The sequence below is a fragment of the Temnothorax americanus genome, unplaced genomic scaffold (assembly GCF_048541705.1).
Source record: "Temnothorax americanus isolate GAGA-0224 unplaced genomic scaffold, ASM4854170v1 Scaffold30, whole genome shotgun sequence".
Lineage (NCBI taxonomy): Eukaryota > Metazoa > Arthropoda > Insecta > Hymenoptera > Formicidae > Temnothorax > Temnothorax americanus.
Genome location: NW_027509443.1, coordinates 1267884 through 1289708, shown reverse-complemented (window position 1 = coordinate 1289708; position 21825 = coordinate 1267884). Strand labels below are relative to the sequence as shown.

Below are 21825 nucleotides of genomic sequence, written 5' to 3'. Positions count from 1 at the left end.
GAACATCACTTTTATTATCATTCTTTTCGTATTACACGTATAAAAACTGCAAATCTATTTAAAGCAAAAAGTATTGGTATATTATTCAAAACTGTGCTCAGTCTCGTTACTGAAATTCTTTCACGCGCTCTTGCGCACCGGATGTATCGGGTGATCGACGCCAGACATATCGGGTGGATGTTTCTCACAATAACTGATCTCCTGCATTCCACCCGCCGCGATCTCCCAGAGATCAGGATGCTTCCGTTTGAAATTGTCATACCATTTCGTCACATAAGACCACTCGTCCAATTTGAAATCGATAGCTTCCAGGCACATCGTCGCGGTTATCAGCGGAAAATCGGCGATTGTCAAGTTGTCTATTAATAAATGTATATATTAATAAATTTTGTTTATTACATAATTATATATACAATTATATAACATTTTTATATTAATATATAATTTTGTGTATTGTTATTTACTTTTATATCTATTTGTTGTAAAATGATAAATGATAAAAAATTAATATTTTCAATTCTCAATTTGTCGTATGTACGTTATTATATATACGTATAGGATATGTGTTCGTATACTCACTGCTTGCTGCATACTCAGAGTTTTCGCGTTGTAAATACGTATTAAAGATATCCAACCCAATTCTCGTTTTTTTAAGACTCAACGGCGTGCGTTCATAATCAAAGAATATTGGCAGGAACTGCGATGTAGGTATATGAGTATGAACAAATATAAGTGTGTTCGATGAATCCAAGAATACGAGAGCTCAATCGACATTTGAACTTACGGTATATTCGGCGATATTACGATAATAAAGCGCTAAATTGAAACACAGACGATGATTGACAATCGCACGCAACTTTGGTGCCTTCGGATACAATTTACCGCTCGTATCATACTGGTCAGCTAAATATTGCAAAATTGCGTTGCTGCAACGTGACAAAGCAGGACGATATAAATTATGCGACAAGTCAGACGATGCTATAAATAAAGTTTGTAACATGCATTTTCTTCCTTCCGTCTTACGGCTAGAATTGTATTTATACATTTACGTACATGCGAGATATAACTATGTATGTACAAGTAACGATTATACTTTGCGTGCACACATTGTTTATAATGAAAGAAACCTATTCGTATAATTACAATGTCAAAGAAAAGCTCTTCAATTTATGTAATTACTAATTGATCATGGATACCTTTAATATGCGACTTCTTACCTTTCACCCATTACAAGATCATCGTCAACAAGAGTCGGTACTTCTTTTTGTGGATTTAGCTGTAACAATCAATATAGTATTAGTGTTCAACACGCTATTTATTCCTCTGTTTTAAGCTGTACCTTTTCGTATTCTTTAGTCATATGTTCGCATTTCCCCAAATCCACGTTGACCAATTCGTACTTAATATCTAAAGCCTTCAACAATTGCCGGCAAGCAAGAGATGGTGGACCATCCGAAACGCTATATAGCTTCATATTGTATCTGGAAGATGCAAGATTACAGGTGTGCGTTTAAATACAAATTTACATGCAAATTAAATGTATTATTAACTAAATTAAATGTACTAATAAAAAAAATATATCCAACTCTCTTTTCACGCGGCTTTTGTACGTTTCTTTATGCGGTTTTTCGAATAATTTGTGTAATCCCTCGTGTATATATATGTAATACAGACCTTAATTTTAATTTCTATAAATAATAAATCAATGAAATTTTTTAAGATACACATGTTCCCCTATATTATTATATTAAAAAAGCGAGTAATACCACACTGGCACCATAAATTATAAATTTTTTAGGGTAACTTTGGAAACTAAAAAAACACAAGTAAATAAGTATATATATAAATAAAAAATAAAAGAAGTACAGTTTAAAGTTTAACTTGTTGGTTTTCAGGTACACGTACACATGAACACATTACTTCAATTTTCTCTAAATTATTATCTTATATATACATATATATTTGTGTACATTAGGGAGCGTCCCCTTCGCCTTCCCCCCGCTAACGGGTAATACCCTAGACGGACTATAGATTTTTCAATCATATTTGTTGTAGCTCTAATCATTTTCAAACTCATACTACGTTTACGCGAGCGTTACTTCTGTAGTCACTTGCGATAATTCACTCGTTTACGCGGAGTAAATTATCGTAAGTTACTACTACAAAATCCCGTTTATGCGAAAGAATTATCGTAAGTTACTACAGAAGTAACGCTCGCGTAAACGTAGTATCAGTTATTATTGTCAGTCATGATTTTCGATTATCATTCATACATTGTTCGCTCCTCCGTTTTTTTTTCAAACTTTTTACAATTTAATCATGTAAACATAACTTTTCAATACAAAACCAGCGCGCGCATATTTCTCCCTCTTTTGGCTGCGTTCTGATATTCACTGCAGTACTGGAAATTTATAGTGTACGTGACGTAAACTATAGATTTTCAGTACTGAATATTGGAACACAACAATTATGCACATGGTATACGTGCACCTGCGCAATTGTTTAAGTTCAATTTTTCTGATAGTATCTGTTATTTTTTTACACGGTTTTTCCAAATAATGATTTCTAAATAATAATTTTTTTCTTACATATACGGTTCTTACATAGAACGTACGTAAGAACCGTATAAAAAGAAATAACCGTAACCGTATAAAAAAAAATGCGTATTCCAAAACAAATTCAATGTTCAATAAAAAAGCGTAATTTTATATAAAGATAAAGAAAATCCAAGAAAAATAAATCTTAAGAAACGGAACTTGCTTTGTTTCTGAAAAAAAATCCGTTAATTTACGTATCAGATTATCCTTCAAATTTTAATAAAGTTCTTTTAGTGCTGGTCTAACTACAATGGAATGTGAGATGAATACTCGATTGTGATTGGTCAATTTCTTACGGCTTAAGCTTAAGGGGATGCTAAAGTTACTCAATTACCGACAATTACAGTCAAAGGTCTAATTTTGAAAGGGCTTTATAGATCGCAAAATCCTTTTACAGGAGTCTCGTCATGACGGAAAGTCGACTTTTAGTCGGCGTTTTTTGAGACATTCGCCGACTTCAAGTCGACTTCAAGTCGACTTTCTGCCAAGTCAGTATCGGTAGAATTAAGTCGACTTCAAGTCAACTTAAAGTCGACTTTTTGCTCTTAGGGTATACCTATATACGTGTATGATATAAATAAACTACATTATTTAATAATATTCAAGTAAATATTACTTACATTACTCAATAGCGTGAGACAAAAATGCGACCGCAGGCTGCTGTGACAGAAATTGTACAAGATGAAATGGCTTCTGCACACAGAACGCGGGAAGGGGAAGAAGCACAGGTTTGTGGGACGCCGGGAACCGGGAACTGGCGGGACGCAGTAAGAAAGGGACGCGGTAGCCAATCAACATGCCATTTTTCCGTGAGAACCAGAAGTTTATTGGATGATCGTGTCGCTTCTTGCCGCGCGGCAAGTGTTTTTGCGCGTTGTGTGCATGTTGCGTGTGTAGGAACCAATACTATCAACATGATAACAAGTGCCTTTCACCATCTATTCAAGACTGATAATATCACGTGACCTACTTTACAGATTCTATTACATATATAACGAGTCTGAGGCTGCGGTCCACTTGATGCTAGAAATGTTTTGGAGCGTTCTCTTCTTCTCCTTCTTTCTTCATTAAAAGAAAAGAGAAGAGGAATGCTTCGAAGCATTTGTAGCGTCAAATGGACCGTAGCCTGAATTAATAGTCTGAATGCGTGATACATGCATTATCATTTAATAAAATTTATCTACTTCATATATATGCATAAAGCTTCTAGAACATTCTCACGTATGTCTCAAAAACGTCATAAACACGTTCAAAAGACGTGAAAGTAGGAATTAAAAAATTTTTTTATCATTAAAAAAACGTTTCTATAATAGTTTTTTAAACGTTATTTTATCGGAAAAGTATGTTTCCATCAAACGTTTTTCGAATGGACATTTTTACTCATGACGTTTCTAGAAATCGGTTATAAAACGTTTCGGAAAAACGCTTATAAAATATTTCTGAAACGTGTATATGTGCTACCTGGGTATAATCACTGTAAAATTATTTTTTATTTTATGAGCTTGTATTCATATATATTTTTGTAAAAATCATCATAATTTATTTTTAATCATAATTAGTAACTCAAGTCATACGCTAATAAACTAATAACAAGAATTATCGTTATAAAAAAATACTATATAGTACTTTGCGTAATTTTCGAAATCACACATATATCCATCAGATATCCTCACACGATACATTTATTATAATATATAACACTTTTAAGAATAAATATTATATGTTTTATTTAGTCTGATTATTTTGCTGCACATGAATACAATGTCGATGAACAAATAGAAAATCAATTCTTAACTTAGGAATACATAATGATGGAAATTAACAATAAGATGCGCAATTGGAATAATTTCAATAACTTGTTTCATCATCGGGAAAATAAAATACGATAGGATAAATCACACGCAGTAATCATAAAATTCGCAGACGTAACCAATATCTCAAATTCGTAATAATAATTAACTGGTAACAATAAACTGTGTCTAAAAATTGTATCTATAAAATTAAAAACAATCCAAGTCTTAACGCTTTTTCTTTTCTTCCCGTCAGGAGGTACAGAATATTTGCAAATTCTATGTGATATACTTTAAAAAAAAGTCCTGCCGTCCTGTCGTCATCATTAACGATTCTCGTTATACGAAAATGTTGGTTTGCGGAACACGGTCAACAACAAGCCTATTAACGCACATTTACACCCGAGAAATAAGCTCCCATTCTGCATTGTTATAATAGCTTCACCAACTTACATTTGTATCTCAATTATATACAATACATGCACCCATACATATAAATCTTGTTAGACAAAATTCACAAAATTGTAGGAATAGGAGTTTACATGTTTAGACTTCAGAGAATTACACTTACAGCACAATAACAAGGACTAAGTTTTTCTTTTTCCTTTACTAAATACTAAGTTCCTTTTTTTATTGAAGTACATTGCATTTGATATGTTATAGTTGCAATGTAATATTACATATACTTCATTAGAATCACATAAATGTAAATACCCTAACATCTGATAAAGTCAGTCAATTCATACCATGAGATTTATAAATAAAATATCCAGGAACATACCTAATTACACGTTATATTTTATAGTTTCATCTATTTATATAAGTGTTTCATATATACTGGAAAAATATTCGTCTTTCTCAAACGTAAAAAGAGAAAAAAGAAACAAATGTAATTGTACATTATAAATATATATATGAAACACTCAGAAACAAAATTTATATGTTCTTATTAAAATTCCGGTAAAAATGTAGAATATGAACATTTTTTAACATTTAATTCTCGACAACTGTGTAATAGAGATGTGCGAATTAAGGATTTTTGTTGTCGAATCGAATCGAAGCGAATCGAATTTTATTTCTTCTTTCGAATTCAAATCGATAACATTTTATTCGAATCGAATCGTTGGAATACAATTTTCAATTAACAATATAATTATTATTAGATTGAATTTTAACACGTGGATAATAGGAGAATATTTTAATGTAAAAAAATAATAGATATTGATTATATAATATGAATCCTTTTAAAAAGCAAAAAATATATTTAAATATTTAATATAAAACTAATAAAATATATTTTATTTATTTATTGTCGCAGTAACTGAAATCAGGCAAAAAATCATAGATAAATTATTAACATACTTTAATGTAGTATCCATTAACATTATCAAATTGCATAGAATAATACATAGAAAATAAAATAAAATAATTTTATTATCAATACTTATAGCTTACTATTTTTTACGCAAATTCAAATTTATACTTATAATTTGATAGGGTCACAAAACATATAAAAATTTAGATATAAACTTTTTGACTATTTAGCTCATGCAGCAATTATAATACTGAATATGCATTCTCTGAATGTACCTATTAACATTTTTCTTCCAGTTTCGATAAGAATTTTGCGACTCTGTAACTTGGTTCCACTTGTTTATTAACGGGAAATATAATTTTATAGATTTGACAATATATATGATTTGTATTCGAACCATCTAGATTCGAAATTTTCAAATAGTTCGGATACGAATCATAGAAATTCGAAACAGGTGAGATTCGATTCAATTCGATGCGTATTCGAATACTTCGCACGTCTCTACTCTATAACACTCTTGTATATCGCAAATTTTCTTTATAAATGTTAATTCGCTGGCGATATAACAATATGTAATTTGAGCATGTCTTTGTTGGGGCCTACTAGAAACGGAGATACCACATTTTCCGATACTGAGCCCTGTTGTGGATTGAGCTCCTCGAACGGCAGAAGATCGTCCAAATTCAAGACGCGATCTTTCTTACTAAACCTATGAATAATCTCGGTGACTCTCGCAATGTGCTCAACCCCGTCTTGCAAGCCATAAATCAAAACCCCGATTTTCACGCGCATGTTACTATTTAAGGGCTCCTTGCAGGTCAACGACAATCTCACTGATCGCTTGACGTGCTCGGGCATCTCCACTGTGCCCTGCCACACTATGAGGAAAAACTTCTTGAACCATACACCCTTGGGATAAATGTCTACTACCCACTCGCACACTCTATCACCCGCATATTCCGCTAAACTGGAGTGACTAGAAAATACAAGTGTCCTCATGTGATAAGATGGTAAACTGTGAAAGTTCTCTATGGTCAATAACGAGCTACACGTGTCAACGGTATACAGTCTCGGTTCAAACAGCAACGCACCATCTTCTTCGCTCATGCTGACCTCTCTCACTCTGTTGATTTGACCTGAATGAAAAGACATCCCAATCGACATACGTTCCACAAAGAATTCCTTATACTTCTTCGTTAACGGCGACAGCAGCAAATCCGCCAGTTGTCGCGGTGACATCATCGGGAATCTAACGGGCGACATCACCGCTATCACCAACTGATGCAACGTTGCCTCCAACTCGTCCGGCGACAGCTGCGCTCGCAAACGACCCGCCTGATAATTCAGCCAAAATTCTAGGCACTTGTAGAGCGTCATCTCATCTTTTACAACTAAACTACTTTGATGCAACAAGGACACTAGGATATCTAAATCAAAATTTCCGAAGTCCGCAGTCTTGGCCACAAGCTCGAAATTCCACTTGATGAAGTTTTGGCACGCTTGGCTGATGTCATGATGCCCGCAATTCAACGTGTACTGCAACCACGATACCAGAGTGCCATGTATAGCAGCCAGTGCGACATGATTTCGCATGTAATCGAGGCACAACGATATCAAATCTTTGACGTTGTACTTATCGGCTAGGGACAATATCGGTAGAACGACGCTATGGTTAATTCTTATCTGGCCAGTGTAAAAATAGCGCAAAAATTCGCTAAATATTGGTGCACACTGTGGCGTCTCTTGGAGAGTTACCCTACTTTCCTGAGACTCGCTCCATTGTGGGCTCATCAGCATCACCTGTAATTTAATTGACGTTGAGTATCGCTCCATGACAAATTTTTATTCTTTTCAACAATATAGATTTTCGCACTTACTTGGAAAACATCGCTAGAAGCACAGAGTATGAGTCGATGTGCCGGATATTCCACGCCATCCACAACAAGACAGATATCATTCATAAGACGTTCCGCATACAGTGTTGCTATCTTTAGCAAGACTGTACGTGAATTGTCTACCTGTAATCGGCAGATTATTGAATATTGCATAATTAAGGGCTGGTTTCACCATCTCTGATTAACTCTAACCTTCGATTAAACTCACTCTTCAGCTCATTGTAAGGGAGACAGTTAATCAACGTTGGTGAAACTGGCCCTAAGTTAACTAATACGCAGTATTTAAACCGCTTGGATTTTTCATAATGCATATATACATACCTCTATAGAGTCTGAGCTCTCGGACTGTGCAGCAGCGTTACTAACCGTCCTCGATCTCTTGCTGGACTCCATCCTTGATGAGCCTGTCATCCACTCAATAGTAGTCCGCAACATCTGCACATGTTTCCTCGACGTATTTACAATTCAATCGTTGCTCGATATAATCGACAAAGAAATTTGGGGACGACAGACCATTTCCACAGGATTTCCCATTATTTTAAACTGGCAACGAAAAATCTTCTTATTGAGAAAAATTACACCTGTGCACAAAGATGAGATTCTATATTCTATGAATAAAATTAATGCACAGAGACAAGATTCTACAAATAATTAATCTTTTGTACGAGTTTACACATCAAATTAACTTAACACGTCACGTTAATATCGGTAAACAACTAGAAAAGCCTAAAAACCTAAATGATAGGCGATTTGAGGTTACAATAGCTGTCCTAATATTGACTGTCCGAAAGAGATTGGAATCTTACCGGACTAAGGGTGTCAGAAGGGTCAGAAGACAGTAGCGATCATCAAGCGCGTTCGACGAGTTGAAAATCGAATTGAAAAATTGAATTTAAAAAATTTGCGATATTTGATATTTGCGGAATTTGATAATATTGCGATTCAGGCTTCTCGATATTTCTGAAATGACGTCTCTGTTCCTTGCTATCGTTGTTCAACGGGTAACGATTTGAACTACCAACGTCCATATTCCATAATTTATGCCGAAACCAACAGATTCGTATTTAAACCGCTCGCAAATAATATCTCGATAAATTTGTCCCTTTAAACTTTCAGTAGATCATCAGATGATACAGCATGACCTGCATGACACAGTGGCGCGACCGTACTTGCCGTACTACTTGGTACTACTGTATCATTAACGTTGGTACATACACACTTGACACTACACACACCCTCGACCACCTTCAACGCTTCGACCGCTTCGACGGTTTGTTACGTTACGCGCAAGACGCGACGTGAAATAAAGTTCTCTTACAAGATTTTTATTTGACACAGAGCAAGTGTGAGTCAAAGGTGTGTTTACTTCGAGAGACGATTGAGAACTAAGTTTTGCGGTTCAAGAGGGACCCTCGAAATAGGTTGAATTTCCGTTGAAATAATATTAGTCAATAAAATGGGACGCGCGCGTGTTCTACTCTAATATCGGAAGTAGTGATTGGCGCGCAGTTTCTTAAAAGTAAAAACAGAAAGGCTGGTGTATATATATATATACACACCATATACATATATATATAACATATGATTCGTCAGGATAGAGCTATAGTCTTTTATATAGTATTAATATTATTTTATTTTACCATCCATAAAGTTGATGTATTATTAATATATTATTATTATGGCATAATATTGCCTGTGATTGTAAAAGAACATTTTTGAGATAAAATGGAAAGCTCCTATAACAGTGAGATACAAAAAAAGAACAACTCATTATGGATGTTAGATTATCTTTATTATTACATTTGTTTAAAAGACATAACTTATTTATAAAAATATGGGAGAGCGGGTAGCGGGATAGAATATAATAGGACCGAACAAATCCTTAGTTCGCTTAGTTAATACTAATAAAACTCAGTACTTTTTACAAGTTACAAGGAATAACAAAATCTAGCGTAATAATCGGTCTGTCATCTATCCTATTGTAAATAATTGTAAATTATTATAGCATAATGCTTAGAGTTATATCGTTTTTTTAACACAGAATGATGGTGCATCAGAGAGCAGTTGCTGTTAAATTTTGAACACTGCATGGTAAAATCGCTTTTGCTTGCTCAACAATTTACACATATTATCTACGTATTACTAATTTTCTTTTAACAAACGAATCGATTGCAGATCTTTATTCAATACTATTTGGATTTCGTTATCCTTTTAAAAATTGTACTTTTAGTTGCACTTTCGTGCGATTGATCATTTCACTTGTGACGCGATGTTAAGAGAATATGTATGTGAGTATATATATGTATGTATGTATGTGTGTATGTGTGTATGTATGTATAATATGTATATAGTTTTGTATAGTTTTCTTAAAATACTTATATTTTTCTATACAGAAAATATTCTTTTCGTCTATACTCTCATTTTCATTATTGGCAGAATCTACATAATTTTTCATGATATGCGGGGCAGTTCTAAAGATATGTAATTTGTTACAAAAAATGATACAAGTAAAAAAAATATTCTCTCTGAAAAGTGTATGTTCATAAAGCAAGCACTGAAATTGCGTTGGACCCATAATATGCTCAACGACTGGAGAAAAGCTCCGTTACACCGTTGTATGTAATCCAGAATTGCATCAAGGATTGCATTCGCCCGACGATCCTTGGTGCAACAGCAAACTGCATACGATATAAAATACGTTTATATGATAATAATATGATGAAGGAGACATTATTTTATGCGGTACGTCTTACAGAAGTATAGCAGTACAGCGCTAAACTTATACATAGTATATAAAAAAATATGTAAAAACAGTTTGTACAAAAATTCAGGAGAGAAATGACAATTATATAAAAGTACTTAAACAGTAAAAGATGAGCGGATAGAAAAGATGAAGGAGTATTTACATTTACATTTCATCTTTCGATATAAAATTAAAACAGAACCATTCTCGACGATTTTACAAATAGATCGCATCGATGATACCAGCAATGTCCTTCGTGTAACATACGAAAACGTGTATCACTGGCATTATATTGCAAAAGCGCGCGCACGAACTTTCTTCATCCCGCAACAATAGTTAATTCTCATCTCTCTCACCCGCACACACCACACACACACACACACACACACACACACACACACACACACACACACACACACACACACACACACACACACACACACACACACACACACACACACACACACACACACACACACACGCACACACGCACACACACACGCACGCACGCACGCACGCACATTTCCTCTCTTTATCTATCTTTATTTCTATCTTGCAACAATCTTCATGATAATGCGTTGTGATTATACTCATTACGCGTACCGTTCATATGCACCGTTCGTATGCATGTAAGCGTACGATTACATTAAAAATGCTGTTTTGGCTTTGGCAGAAAAGAGATCAGAGAACCGTCCCACCGCTCCGCGCCGAGTACTTAATTTAAGGTAATTGATATACCTAAAGATTAACATTAATAATTACGCTAGCTCGTTTAGTAGATGATTTTTCCGAGGGACTTAATAGCGCGAGTCGAAGAAAGATTGGGAAAGGAGAAAAGGAAGGAAGGGAGAGAGAAAACAATTGTTGGCGCGCCATACGCAATGGAATGTCTATGTATGGAACGATGCTCCGCGAGCTGTAAAGGACAAGTTCTCTGAAGCTCCCGTCAACCGTACAGATTATAAACGTTGTCTCTTCGCTTTACGTTACATTACATTAAATTACATTTAATTACATTTAATGTAATTCACAAATTACATTTAATTACATTACATTATATTACATTACATGCTGCCAGTATAAGCTGACATCTCAATTATATTAACTAGTAATAAACGTTTAATCTATTTAGAGGCCATTTGGAAACGCTGCGTTTCTCCCAATATAATTTAATAATAGATCCACCTATAGAACCTGCGTGTCTTATACTCTACGGAATTTGAAGGCACAATTCATGACTTATTTCTCATTCGTCTACGTTTAGCGAGAATAGATTAATAATGTTCGGCGTTCGAAAGAAACGGTCAACCCAAAAAAGTATACAATAAGTATATAATAAGGAAAGAGAAAATCCATTAGCTGAGGGAATCCATATGCGATTGAATTAAATAAGGTACTGCATGTTACATGCTACATGTAATTGTCTCCGTGGAATAACAGACACAGCAGCGCGAATGATAAATCTATTGCGATATGTACAATTATTATAAATTAGCAAGGTCTCGTTCCCTTACTTATTATTGTCCATTAGAGGTCTTCACATTGGCAAGTCGAAGGCACCGATTTATTCATTGAGCTGTGTATGACGCCGTGACAATAAAAACTTGACAGATATCAAAAATATACTACAAATACATATATAAATACATGATTGGTCAATTTCTCTGTGCGTAATTCATTTTATAATTCCGCTATAAACATTCGTTTAGAAGGCCGTTATCAGCTACTTTTTATAAATTGTGCGATTCTCAACTTTCCTAAACATTACGTCGTATTAGAGAGGCACAATCGGTTTTGTAATTTGAGTACGTCTAAAACCAAACCGTCAGACTATGCGCGATTCGTGATTCACCGTTCACCGTTCATGATTCGTAGCAGATTCGTAGAAATTTGTTGTCCGCCAATATCAATCTTCTTTGCTATTAGTGATTCATAATTTGTATATAGTGTATACGCAAACCAATATAAATTGATAATTCATGATGATTCGAGGTTTTTAATTTCATTGAAAATCAATACGCTGGTGATTCGGTACGTGTAGCAAACGACAAGTGCAAATTCGTCAAATCTTCCCATCCACATTATTCATGAATCTCATACGAATATCAAACTGCGAAATTTGAACCACGAATAGCGCATAATCTAGCGTTAGCTTTACAATATTTCTGATTTAAGTTCTCCCGCTTACACACGCAGTATACATATATATTCGTTCGTCCGTATGCGCATCAGTGTTAGATAAAACGTATTGGGCAGCCTGATTAATAAACATAATTAATAATTAAAAAATAAATTTACATTTAAATGAATAATACATAAAAATTAACAAATATGTAACTGCAAATACTTTTATATCCACAAATTATTTATTCCCAACACTGATACCTATTAATGTACAATAATCGCGGCGAGAATGTGTTTTACCGTAATAGCTCTTCCGACACACGCACGCACGCACGCACACGCGGGCACGCACACGTACGCACGCACGCACACGCACGCACGCACGCGCACGCACGCACGCGCACGCGCGCACGCACACACACACACGCACACACACACACACAAATAAACAATTAAAAGAAAAAAAATACCTTCTTGCCACTGATCTATTACGGAAGAGCCTTTCGTTGTTAATGTTGCAGTTTTTTTTCGTCTTTCTGACGTCTAGACACTCGAATTCGACGAGCTAATCACAGTTCATGTATAACTTTCTACTTTCTTTTCTTTTCACGACTTATTTACGTAAGGAAGAAAGTACCATTGCTATCGGCCTCATATGTAGATCGCCTCAGAGCCCTTGTTGCTTTGGTGAGCGCCGCCGCTGGCGCCGTAAGCGTTCGTAGGTGAGGCCATGCAATCAGACCAGTCGCTGTTCGAACGGGGCGAGCTCGAAGACCAGTGACCAGGGCTATCCGGCGATGGCGTTGGGAAACTTTCGGGCGCTTGCATGAGATGCTGTGGCGTAACGTCAGGTCCGGAATGATGGGACGGTGGCGTCAAGTATTGGTAATATTGTTGCGTCTGTTGTTGTGGTTGTTGTTGCTGCTGCTGTTGCTGTTGCGTACTCTGCTGCGGCTGCGGCTGTTGCTGCTGCTGCTGCTGCTGCTGCTGCTGTTGTTGTTGTTGTTGCTGCTGCTGCTGCTGCTGTTGGATCTGCTGCTGCGTTTGTTGCATTTGCTGTTGCTGCTGTTGCTGTTGTTGCTGTTGGCTCGAAGAATACGGTAAATTATCGAAGTCAAAACCCACTGGTGGCATGCTGCCATGTTTCTGATGCGTCGCCTGTCGCATAGCAGCGATATGAGTTGGGGATGTGGGCAACGACGGCCTATTCTTCGCCGGCGACGGCGAGCCCATGTAGCTCGCTTGCGGAGAAAGAGTCATGTTGGACTGCACCGAGTGTGGCGGTGACTGATTGCTGTACGGCGGCGATAGTGTGTTTACCATGCCTTGCTGCTGCCGCTGATGAGGCGCTAAGAGCTGGTCGTGAAATGGCAGCCCGTAGTTGCTCGTGAAGGTATCTAGGCCGAGTTGTTGCAGACCTTGCATCGATTGACTCTTGATGCAATCCTCGTACGGTGGCGGTTGTTTCGCCGTCGCAGTATGAGCCACCAGGGGTAACGCGTTACTATAAAGGCTCGCGCTATCATATGGGCTAGTCGGTAGATTGCCATCGGCGCCTTCCGCTCCCTGTGGGATCTCCTGGTTTGGGGGCTGTGCGCCGCGCGGTTTAGCCGGCGCCTTCTTCACCGATGGTTTTCGCCTTACTAACACCGTGCCGCCGCCCTCTGACTCTGGACTGTTTGGGTTTCCCGCGCCTGCCTTTGGCCGCTTCTTTGACTTGGTTTGCTTCGGCGCTGAGCCGATTACCGTGGGGTGCGTGATTAATTGTGGATGATTTGAAGATCCTGCAAAAAAGATAATTATGTTACATAACAATGTTATAAAAGAAATTTGTTAATAATACATAATTTTTTAATAATGCATAATTTTATTCTCTACAAAATTTTTTGGTATGGTTTAAAATAAGATACTGGGATCTATTATTAAAATCATAAAAATAATTTCTTATTAAAATTTATTATTCATGATAAAATTTTTCTTCAAGAGTAGAATATTTTGTGGCATTTATACGCATATCATAAAGATGTTATAAAAACGCTTACCCATGAGAGGACCATTCGGAATGACTGTAACCATCTGCGGCGACCTCGGCATGTGCTCATCAAGTAGTCTGACAATGTCGTGATGCAGTCTCTCGCTCGCAACATCGCGAGGTAACCGATCCATGTGATCGGTAATCTCTCTATTGGCAAATGTATCCAGCAATGCTTTGCACGCTTCGAAGCTGCCCTCGCGGGCGGCTAAGAATAATGGGGTTTCATCTTTATCATCTTGAGCGTCTCTGTTCGCGCCATGCACCAACAATATATTCACAGCATCGACGTTGTTGACCGCCGCGGCCCAGTGCAACGCGGTCTTGCCACTGTTATCGGCGGCATTGATATCGGCATCGGCGTTAATGAGGTCTTCCACCATTCCCTCGGTGGCCAAACGCGCAGCTAGTATCAGCGGCGTGGTGCCATCGTGCATTCGTGCATTCAAATTCGTCGCTCGATTGCGCAGCAGAATCTGGAAAACTCCCATAGCATCGGCCGCGACAGCAGAATGCAGTGGAGTACGGCCGGTGTTATCCTGTGAATTAGCATCGGCACCCGCATCCAACAATCTCTTGGCCGCGTCAGCCCGGGCGTAACGCGCAGCCAAATGCAGCGACGTCTCTCCGCTCTTGTCCGTGGTAGCATTCAGATCAGCGCCTTGGGCGACTAAATCGGCGATCACCGCCGCGGTGCCGTCGCTCTCGTCCTCCTCTTCGCCGGTGTCGAGTCCGCCGCCTCGTACCGCCGCTACCATCAATGGTGTCATGCCGCATGGACCACGCGCGTCCACATCCTGGCCATGCTCGAGACTGGGCGGCGTCAGCACACCGCCCGCGTCCGGCCGTCGTATCTCGGCCGCGTCCAGATGTTGCTGCGTCCACATACGCGGCTCGGTTTCCTCATAGTCCGTGATGACGGTATGATCGCTCGCGTAACCCGGCTCGATGGCACGCATCCGCTTCGACGGCGGTAGATCGGACTCATCGTCAGACCATTGGGATTGTATTCGGGCACTCACAACATCCATGTTCATGCAATTCACCGACGGCTGCTTGTTCAAGTTGCGCATCTCTTGGCCATCCGGGCCGCGCCGACGCGACCGGCGTCGTTGACCGCTGCCGCTGCTGGTTCTTAAGAATCCCTCGGGGAACCATGTGACCCCAACGGCACGCTTCCGCTGTGCGGTCACCAGGACGCCCACTAGTAACCCGCCGAGCACCACGATGACCACACCGATAAAAACATACTTATAATTCGTTGGGGTATCCGCAATGTCTATAGTCTGAGGACCCACGACACCTCGCACTTGTTCGATGGGGAAGTTCCGCGATAGGGTGTGCCTCAACGCCGTGGCAGCCAAAAACTCGGCTGCCTCGTTCGCCGATGGGAAACATACCGAGTTCTGCGTCGTCGTGCATTTGCGATTGTCGATCTCCAGATAAGCGACCACGCCTTTTTTATTAGACGGAGGCGGTCGAGTAAAAAAGTTAGGAATCTTATGTCTTTCGGGCTTCCAAGGGTATATCATTTCGTTGCCGAGTTCATCCGTTTTAATGCGAAGCGTCGTTCTTAAATGATGGCTGATGTCACGTAAAAAGCTTGGGAGGTTCGTACGGAAAGTGTCCATATCCAATCTCACGGTTATGGATATGACACCCTCTGCTAATGACGGTGGCTCCTTCTCGCAATCAAGACCGTCCCAGTTACATTCTTCGTTGTTGCAGCCGTAATCGCAATGGCCGTTAGCGTAATGCTTTCTACAGTATGCGTCATAGATTGGGCTGTAAAAAGCAAATAACGTAATAAATAAAAGTGCTACAAATATAATTAAATAGTTTGCAAGAATCTTTTAATATATCCGTAGTAAAAAATAAAACACAAGGAATAGAAACCTATATCAAAATTCATTCAGAATGTGTATTGTACTAATAAATTCAAAATTCTTTAGTAGGAAAGCTGGCCATATCAACGACTTCAATAATTTAATTTTTTAATGTACATATGTTAAGAGTAAAGAGCATCATATAACACAACACAATGTTTAATTAAGAAAATAAATTTAGCTAGGAATACTCACTTGCAAGGAGGAACTTTTCGTTCACAGTCTCTGCCGTCGTAGAGGCATTGCGGATTGTTGCATTCGTCGTCGCACGCACCGTTCATGAATACCTTCCAGCAATCCACGGCAGTGCAGTTGCGCCACGGATTGACGCCCAGCGAACAATCGCTGCCGTCAAAGTCGCACGCGGGTCGATTGCATTCCTCGTCGCAGCGGTCATTGCGGGCCTTAGCCGCGCAGTTATTTTCTATACACTTCTGACGTTCGCGTTCCAAATAAATATCGTTCAAGGTTTTGGATGTATTTAAACTGCCGAATACTCCGCCAGGATAATTTGCATCATAGATATCGCAATTCTTGCCGGACCACGTGGGAGGACAGTCACAGGCGTAGTCACCAATCTTGTTTATACAAGGGGCGTTTTGCTGACACGGATGCCTGTCGCACTCGTTCCAGGCATCAAACTCGCAATGCGTACCGGTCGTACCTGGCAAGCAGTAACACTGATAGCTATTTCCTATGACACGACACGTGCCGCCGTTCTGACACGGTTCGGAGTTGCAGTAGGAACCGGCGAATTCGCAATTGGTGCCATGATAATCGCCTTGACAGATGCAAACGTGTCGGTCGTGCTTAGCCGTGCAAAAGCCACCGTTTTGACACGGGGAGCTATCACAGAAATTCACTTTAACCTCGCAGTGACGGCCCATATACCCCGGTTTGCAGTTGCAGTGATAGTTGTTGATCAATTGCACGCAGTCTTGGGTTCCGGGAGAGGCACACGGATTCGATAAGCACTCGTTAATATCACCCTCGCATCTTGGCCCGACAAAACCGGGTGGACACTTGCATTCAAAGCCACCCACTTTGTCAGTGCACGTGCCATTGTTGTGGCATGCGGTCATCATGCAATCGTCGATGTTGATCTCGCATATGAAGCCAAGAGTACCGGGTGGACAGGAGCACGTAAAGTTGCTGATCAGATCGTGACAGGTACCGCCGTTCTGGCAGGGATTTGGTCGGCAGTCGTCGATGTTGAGCTCGCAGTTCTGTCCTTGGAAGCCCTTGGTGCACTGGCACTGGTACGAGCCGATGAGATCCTTGCAGGTTGCGCCGTTCTGACACGGCGCCGAGTCGCATTCGTCTATTTCCTCCTGACAGTAAGAGCCAGTGTAACCGTCAAGGCAATGACAACGATGACTATTGCCTATGTTTTCGCAGGTGCCGTTGTTGCAAAGACTGCTTTCCGGCACGCCCTTCCGTATGGCGGCATCCTTGCACGAGACCATCTCCACGTCGCATACCTTGCCGGTCCATCCGGGTGAGCAGTTGCAATGATACTTGTTCATGCGCTGCACGCACGTTGCCTGGTTCTCGCATGGATTGTCAGCGCACCAGTCCACATACTTATCGCACTGCTTACCCGTGTAACCATACGGACAGTGACATGTGTAGTATTGTATGTGATCATGACAGGTAGCACCGTTCTGACAGGGCATGCTGTCGCACTCGTTGATACGATATTGGCAATTCGAGCCCGTATAACCGGTCTTGCAGACGCATGTGTAGTTGTTGATACCGTCGATACATGTGCCGCCGTTCATGCAACTGCTGTCAGTGCAATCTTCGTCGTTGGTTTGACAATTAATGCCAGAGAAGCCGAGTTGACATTGGCACGTGTAGGAGTTGACATATTCCTTGCAAATGGCACCGTTCTGACAGGGTTGCGACAGGCATTCGTCGATGTCAACCTCACAGTGCTTACCACTGAAACCGTCCACGCAGAGACACGTATAATCACCGATGCCGTCCAGACAGGTGCCGCCATTCTGACAGGGAACTGTGAAACAGCAAAAGAGATTCTCTTTGAGTGTCGTACGGCGATGTTTATTAAGTGCGTTTAATTTAATCCATGCCGTCGCGCGATAAAACAGATGACGCTCTATAGACTCTCAAATGAAAGCGAAAGAAGATCTCTGCATTTGTAGCAAGTAAGGGAAAAGAAAGCGAAGAACAGCCGGTGGTTCGTACTCACATGATGCACAGTCATCGGTATTGATGATGCAATCACGGCCCTCGTAGCCCTTCGCGCATACGCAGTGGTAAGAGCCGTTTGTGTTCCGGCAAGTGGCACCGTTTCTGCACGGCGACGTCATCACGCACTCGTCCACGTCCTCGTCGCACAGCCTGCCCGTGTAACCGACCGTACACGTGCACGCGAAGTCGAGGAAGTTCGACGATGGCGAACATTTCGCTCCGTGAAGACATCTGGAAATGACACAGCAACGTTATAAAGTCGTTCTATCATGCGGATCATCCATGAGGATACGTTTTATCGAAATTAAACGAAGCTCTCAAGACTCCTGTTTGCTCATACATGTACATAATTCAATGGGTGATTGCAGTGAAGAAATAGAAGCATTATGTAAAATCACAGTGCCATAAATATAAGCTAAAGTACAATACTGATTTTGCACAAGCAAAGTTAATTGTAACAAGTGTAATTTATGTCATTTATTAAAAAATAATTAAAAATGTTTTTTTTTAAGTGATAAGGTAAAGGTACCAATACCCGGACACTTAAGCATAGGAAATGTACCAATACCTGGACACGTATCTGTGTCTGGATACCTTTAAAAAAATATAAATTTATGAAAATAAACGTTTGGATATTATAATTAAAGTTTCAAACTACAAAAAAAAAATACTTTTATCTTTGATTTTAATTCGCGTTATACTTATAAATAATAAAGGTGTCCGGATATAGGTACATGTCCGGGTATTGGTACCTTAATATTCTAAAACAATTTAAATTTGAAATTCTCCATATAAAAAAAATCAATTCTATAATATTACATTTAATACAAGATTTTTTTTAATAATGTTGCGCTCTGAATGTTGCGCTCTCAATGGAGCACAAAGGTAATCAAGGGGAACTTCAGAATTCCCCTCCCCCCCATGATACACGTATAATGAATGCATACGGCGGAATACATCCATGCACGTATCCTCATGCAAATGAATTCGGAAGGAAAAATCGTACTTGTTCGGCGTGCAGGGGTCCAGCTTGTCCTCGCAATTCCTGCCGGTGTGGGGCAGCTCGCAGACGCATTTGTAGTCGTTAACGAGATCGATGCAGGAGCCGCCGTTCTGGCAGGGGTTGTTGGCGCAGTCGTCGATGTTGGTCTCGCAATTGGTGCCGGCGTAGCCGGGCAGGCACTTGCAGCTGTAACCGTTCAGATGGTCGTTGCACGTGCCACCGTGCTGGCAGGGGTTCGAGCCGCACTCGTCGATATCCGCCTCACACCTCTTGCCGCCGTAACCGGGCAGGCAGTGGCAGATAAACTGGTTCACCCCGTCCTCGCAAGTGCCGCCGTTTAGACAGGGCGAGCTCGCGCACTCGTCCACGTCGCTCAGACACCTGGCGTCGTAGTAGCCGCGCGGGCACTCGCATCTGAAGCCGTTTATCACGTCGATGCAACGGCCGCCGTTCGCACACGGGTTGCTCGCGCACTCGTTTATGTCGGTCTCGCAGTGCTGCCCGGTGAAGCCAGGCTCGCATTCGCAGGAGTACCTGAAAGACGAGACATTGCGTCTGGTGAAAAACGAAGGAGAGCGTGGCGATGTGTCGACACAGCTAAGAATTTTGCCAAATTGTATCTTCCGTATTATTCCGTGGCTTCATTACCGATAATAATTGATTTCGCAAGAGATTTTTAAAGTAGAAAAATACACGTCAAATTTCCATGAAACATTTTATGAGTTTTTAATTATCATTATTATTTATAATTAATATGATTCTTAAAAATGTTTATTTTTAATTATAGTAAAAAAGATTTCATATAAGGAGTTACTTTTAAATGCTGATGCGCTAAGAGTCGAAACTAATTCTTAAAATCCAATACTGACTTTGGTCAATTCATCATCCGCGCAGGACATATTCAATTGCATAGAGACATCCACGGTATGACCGGTATGGATACATCTCATTAATTTTGCCGAATTATAAGTCCAAAGAAAAGATAATCGCGCAAACGAACAAATGATATATGTATATCCAATTTATCTGCAACATTTTCCGAATTTAATTATCCGGCTTTAATTATGTCGTAAAGATATTGACGACCAAATAGAACGTATGTTTCTTGAAGCTTACCTGTTGATACCGTCGATACATCTGGCCCCGTTTCGGCAGGGATTGCTGTAACACTCGTTAACATTGACCTCGCAATTCTCGCCGGACGTGCCCGGTCGGCAGACGCACAGGTAACCGTCGATACGGTCCTCGCATCTACCGCCGAACTGGCACGGATTGCTCTCGCACTCGTCGATCTGCGTCTGGCACAGCTTGCCGGTGAAGCCGGGGGAACAGTTGCAGGTGAAGCTGTTCTCGCCGTCGATGCAGATACCGCTGCGACACGGATTCGAGGCGCAGTCGTTGATGTTGGTCTCGCAGGAGTCGCCGGTGAAGCCGGCCGGGCACTCGCACGTGTATCTCGCGATACCGTCCTGGCAAGTGCCGCCGTTCTTGCACGGCGACGAGATGCAGTCGTCGATGTTGATCTGGCAGTGGGTGCCGGTGAAGCCCTCGGCGCAGGTACACTTGAAGGCGTTGATGAGATCGCTGCAGGTGCCGCCGTTCATGCACGGCCTCAGCGCGCACTCGTCTATGTCGATCTCGCATTGAGTTCCAGTGAAACCTAGAAGAATGGAAATAGTATGTAAAGTATACAAAGAGAGAGAACATAAAATATGTAATGCATTATACGATGAAGCACATATAAATGTTAAAAATGTCAGCGTTTCAAAATTAATACAGTATCCATTTACATGTATAAAGATTACACTTTGATAAAGTGCGTAAATATTTCACATAATTTGTATACCTACGACTAAGGGGCGCAGTGTGGTCTAGTGGGAAAGCGCCAGACTCGTAACCCCGAGGTACCGGGTTTCGAGTCCACCTGAACACGGGAATTTTTTCCACCGGTATATTTTAGACTGCGCCCCGCCGCACGAGTGGGGCTCGTGCGCAGAAACGGTGCCATCATAAGCAATTAATTAAGACCCCCAAAAGTTTAGGACTAAAGTACCTAAAGACACTAGGATTTTGGAAAAGTGCTAGGGTGACAGACCTGATAAACCTGGTACTAGGCTAAGGGCTGGCCCCAAAACACCTAGCAAAGAAAGAGCGGGAGGTACAAAGGATCTTAGGATCTAGGTGCCATTGCGGGCTCAAGTAGAACCCCCCGCTTACTACTACTAC

The 21825-nt window shown here is 40.3% G+C and overlaps 3 protein-coding genes across 7 annotated transcripts in view; all 3 read right to left on the bottom strand.

Moving 5' to 3' along the window:
* On the bottom strand, positions 1-1475 carry Gfzf (GST-containing FLYWCH zinc-finger protein). The gene is made up of 5 exons (XM_077412458.1): positions 1340-1475; positions 1218-1276; positions 785-926; positions 580-697; positions 1-359 (listed from the first exon to the last, which is right to left on the bottom strand). Exons 1-5 carry the CDS (start codon positions 1472-1474, stop codon positions 121-123), a joined length of 693 nt encoding a protein of 230 aa, XP_077268584.1. The 5' UTR covers position 1475; the 3' UTR covers positions 1-120.
* A 2823-nt stretch (positions 1476-4298) lies between these two features.
* Tango10 (transport and golgi organization 10) lies at positions 4299-8783 on the bottom strand. 4 transcript variants are annotated; one of them, XM_077412443.1, is made up of 4 exons: positions 8404-8783; positions 7919-8178; positions 7580-7720; positions 4299-7502 (listed from the first exon to the last, which is right to left on the bottom strand). In XM_077412443.1, the coding sequence occupies exons 2-4, from the start codon at positions 8030-8032 to the stop codon at positions 6249-6251; spliced, it is 1509 nt and encodes a 502-aa protein (XP_077268569.1). In that variant the 5' UTR covers positions 8033-8178; positions 8404-8783; the 3' UTR covers positions 4299-6248. The 4 variants fall into 4 exon arrangements, with proteins under 4 accessions (XP_077268569.1, XP_077268571.1, XP_077268572.1 ...); XM_077412445.1 differs by having other exon boundaries at positions 7919-8140; XM_077412446.1 differs by having other exon boundaries at positions 7919-8032.
* Positions 8784-9367: 584 nt separating this feature from the next.
* N (neurogenic locus Notch protein) overlaps positions 9368-21825 on the bottom strand; it is a 252933-nt gene continuing 240475 nt past the window's right edge. For both annotated transcript variants that reach the window (XM_077412491.1, XM_077412492.1), the window contains 6 exons: positions 20716-21259; positions 19603-20133; positions 18595-18827; positions 16578-18399; positions 14507-16281; positions 9368-14248 (listed from right to left, as the gene is read on the bottom strand). In XM_077412491.1, the coding sequence (XP_077268617.1) occupies positions 13116-14248; positions 14507-16281; positions 16578-18399; positions 18595-18827; positions 19603-20133; positions 20716-21259 (6038 nt within the window). In that variant the 3' untranslated portion in view covers positions 9368-13115. The remainder of the gene's footprint in view (positions 14249-14506; positions 16282-16577; positions 18400-18594; positions 18828-19602; positions 20134-20715; positions 21260-21825) is intronic.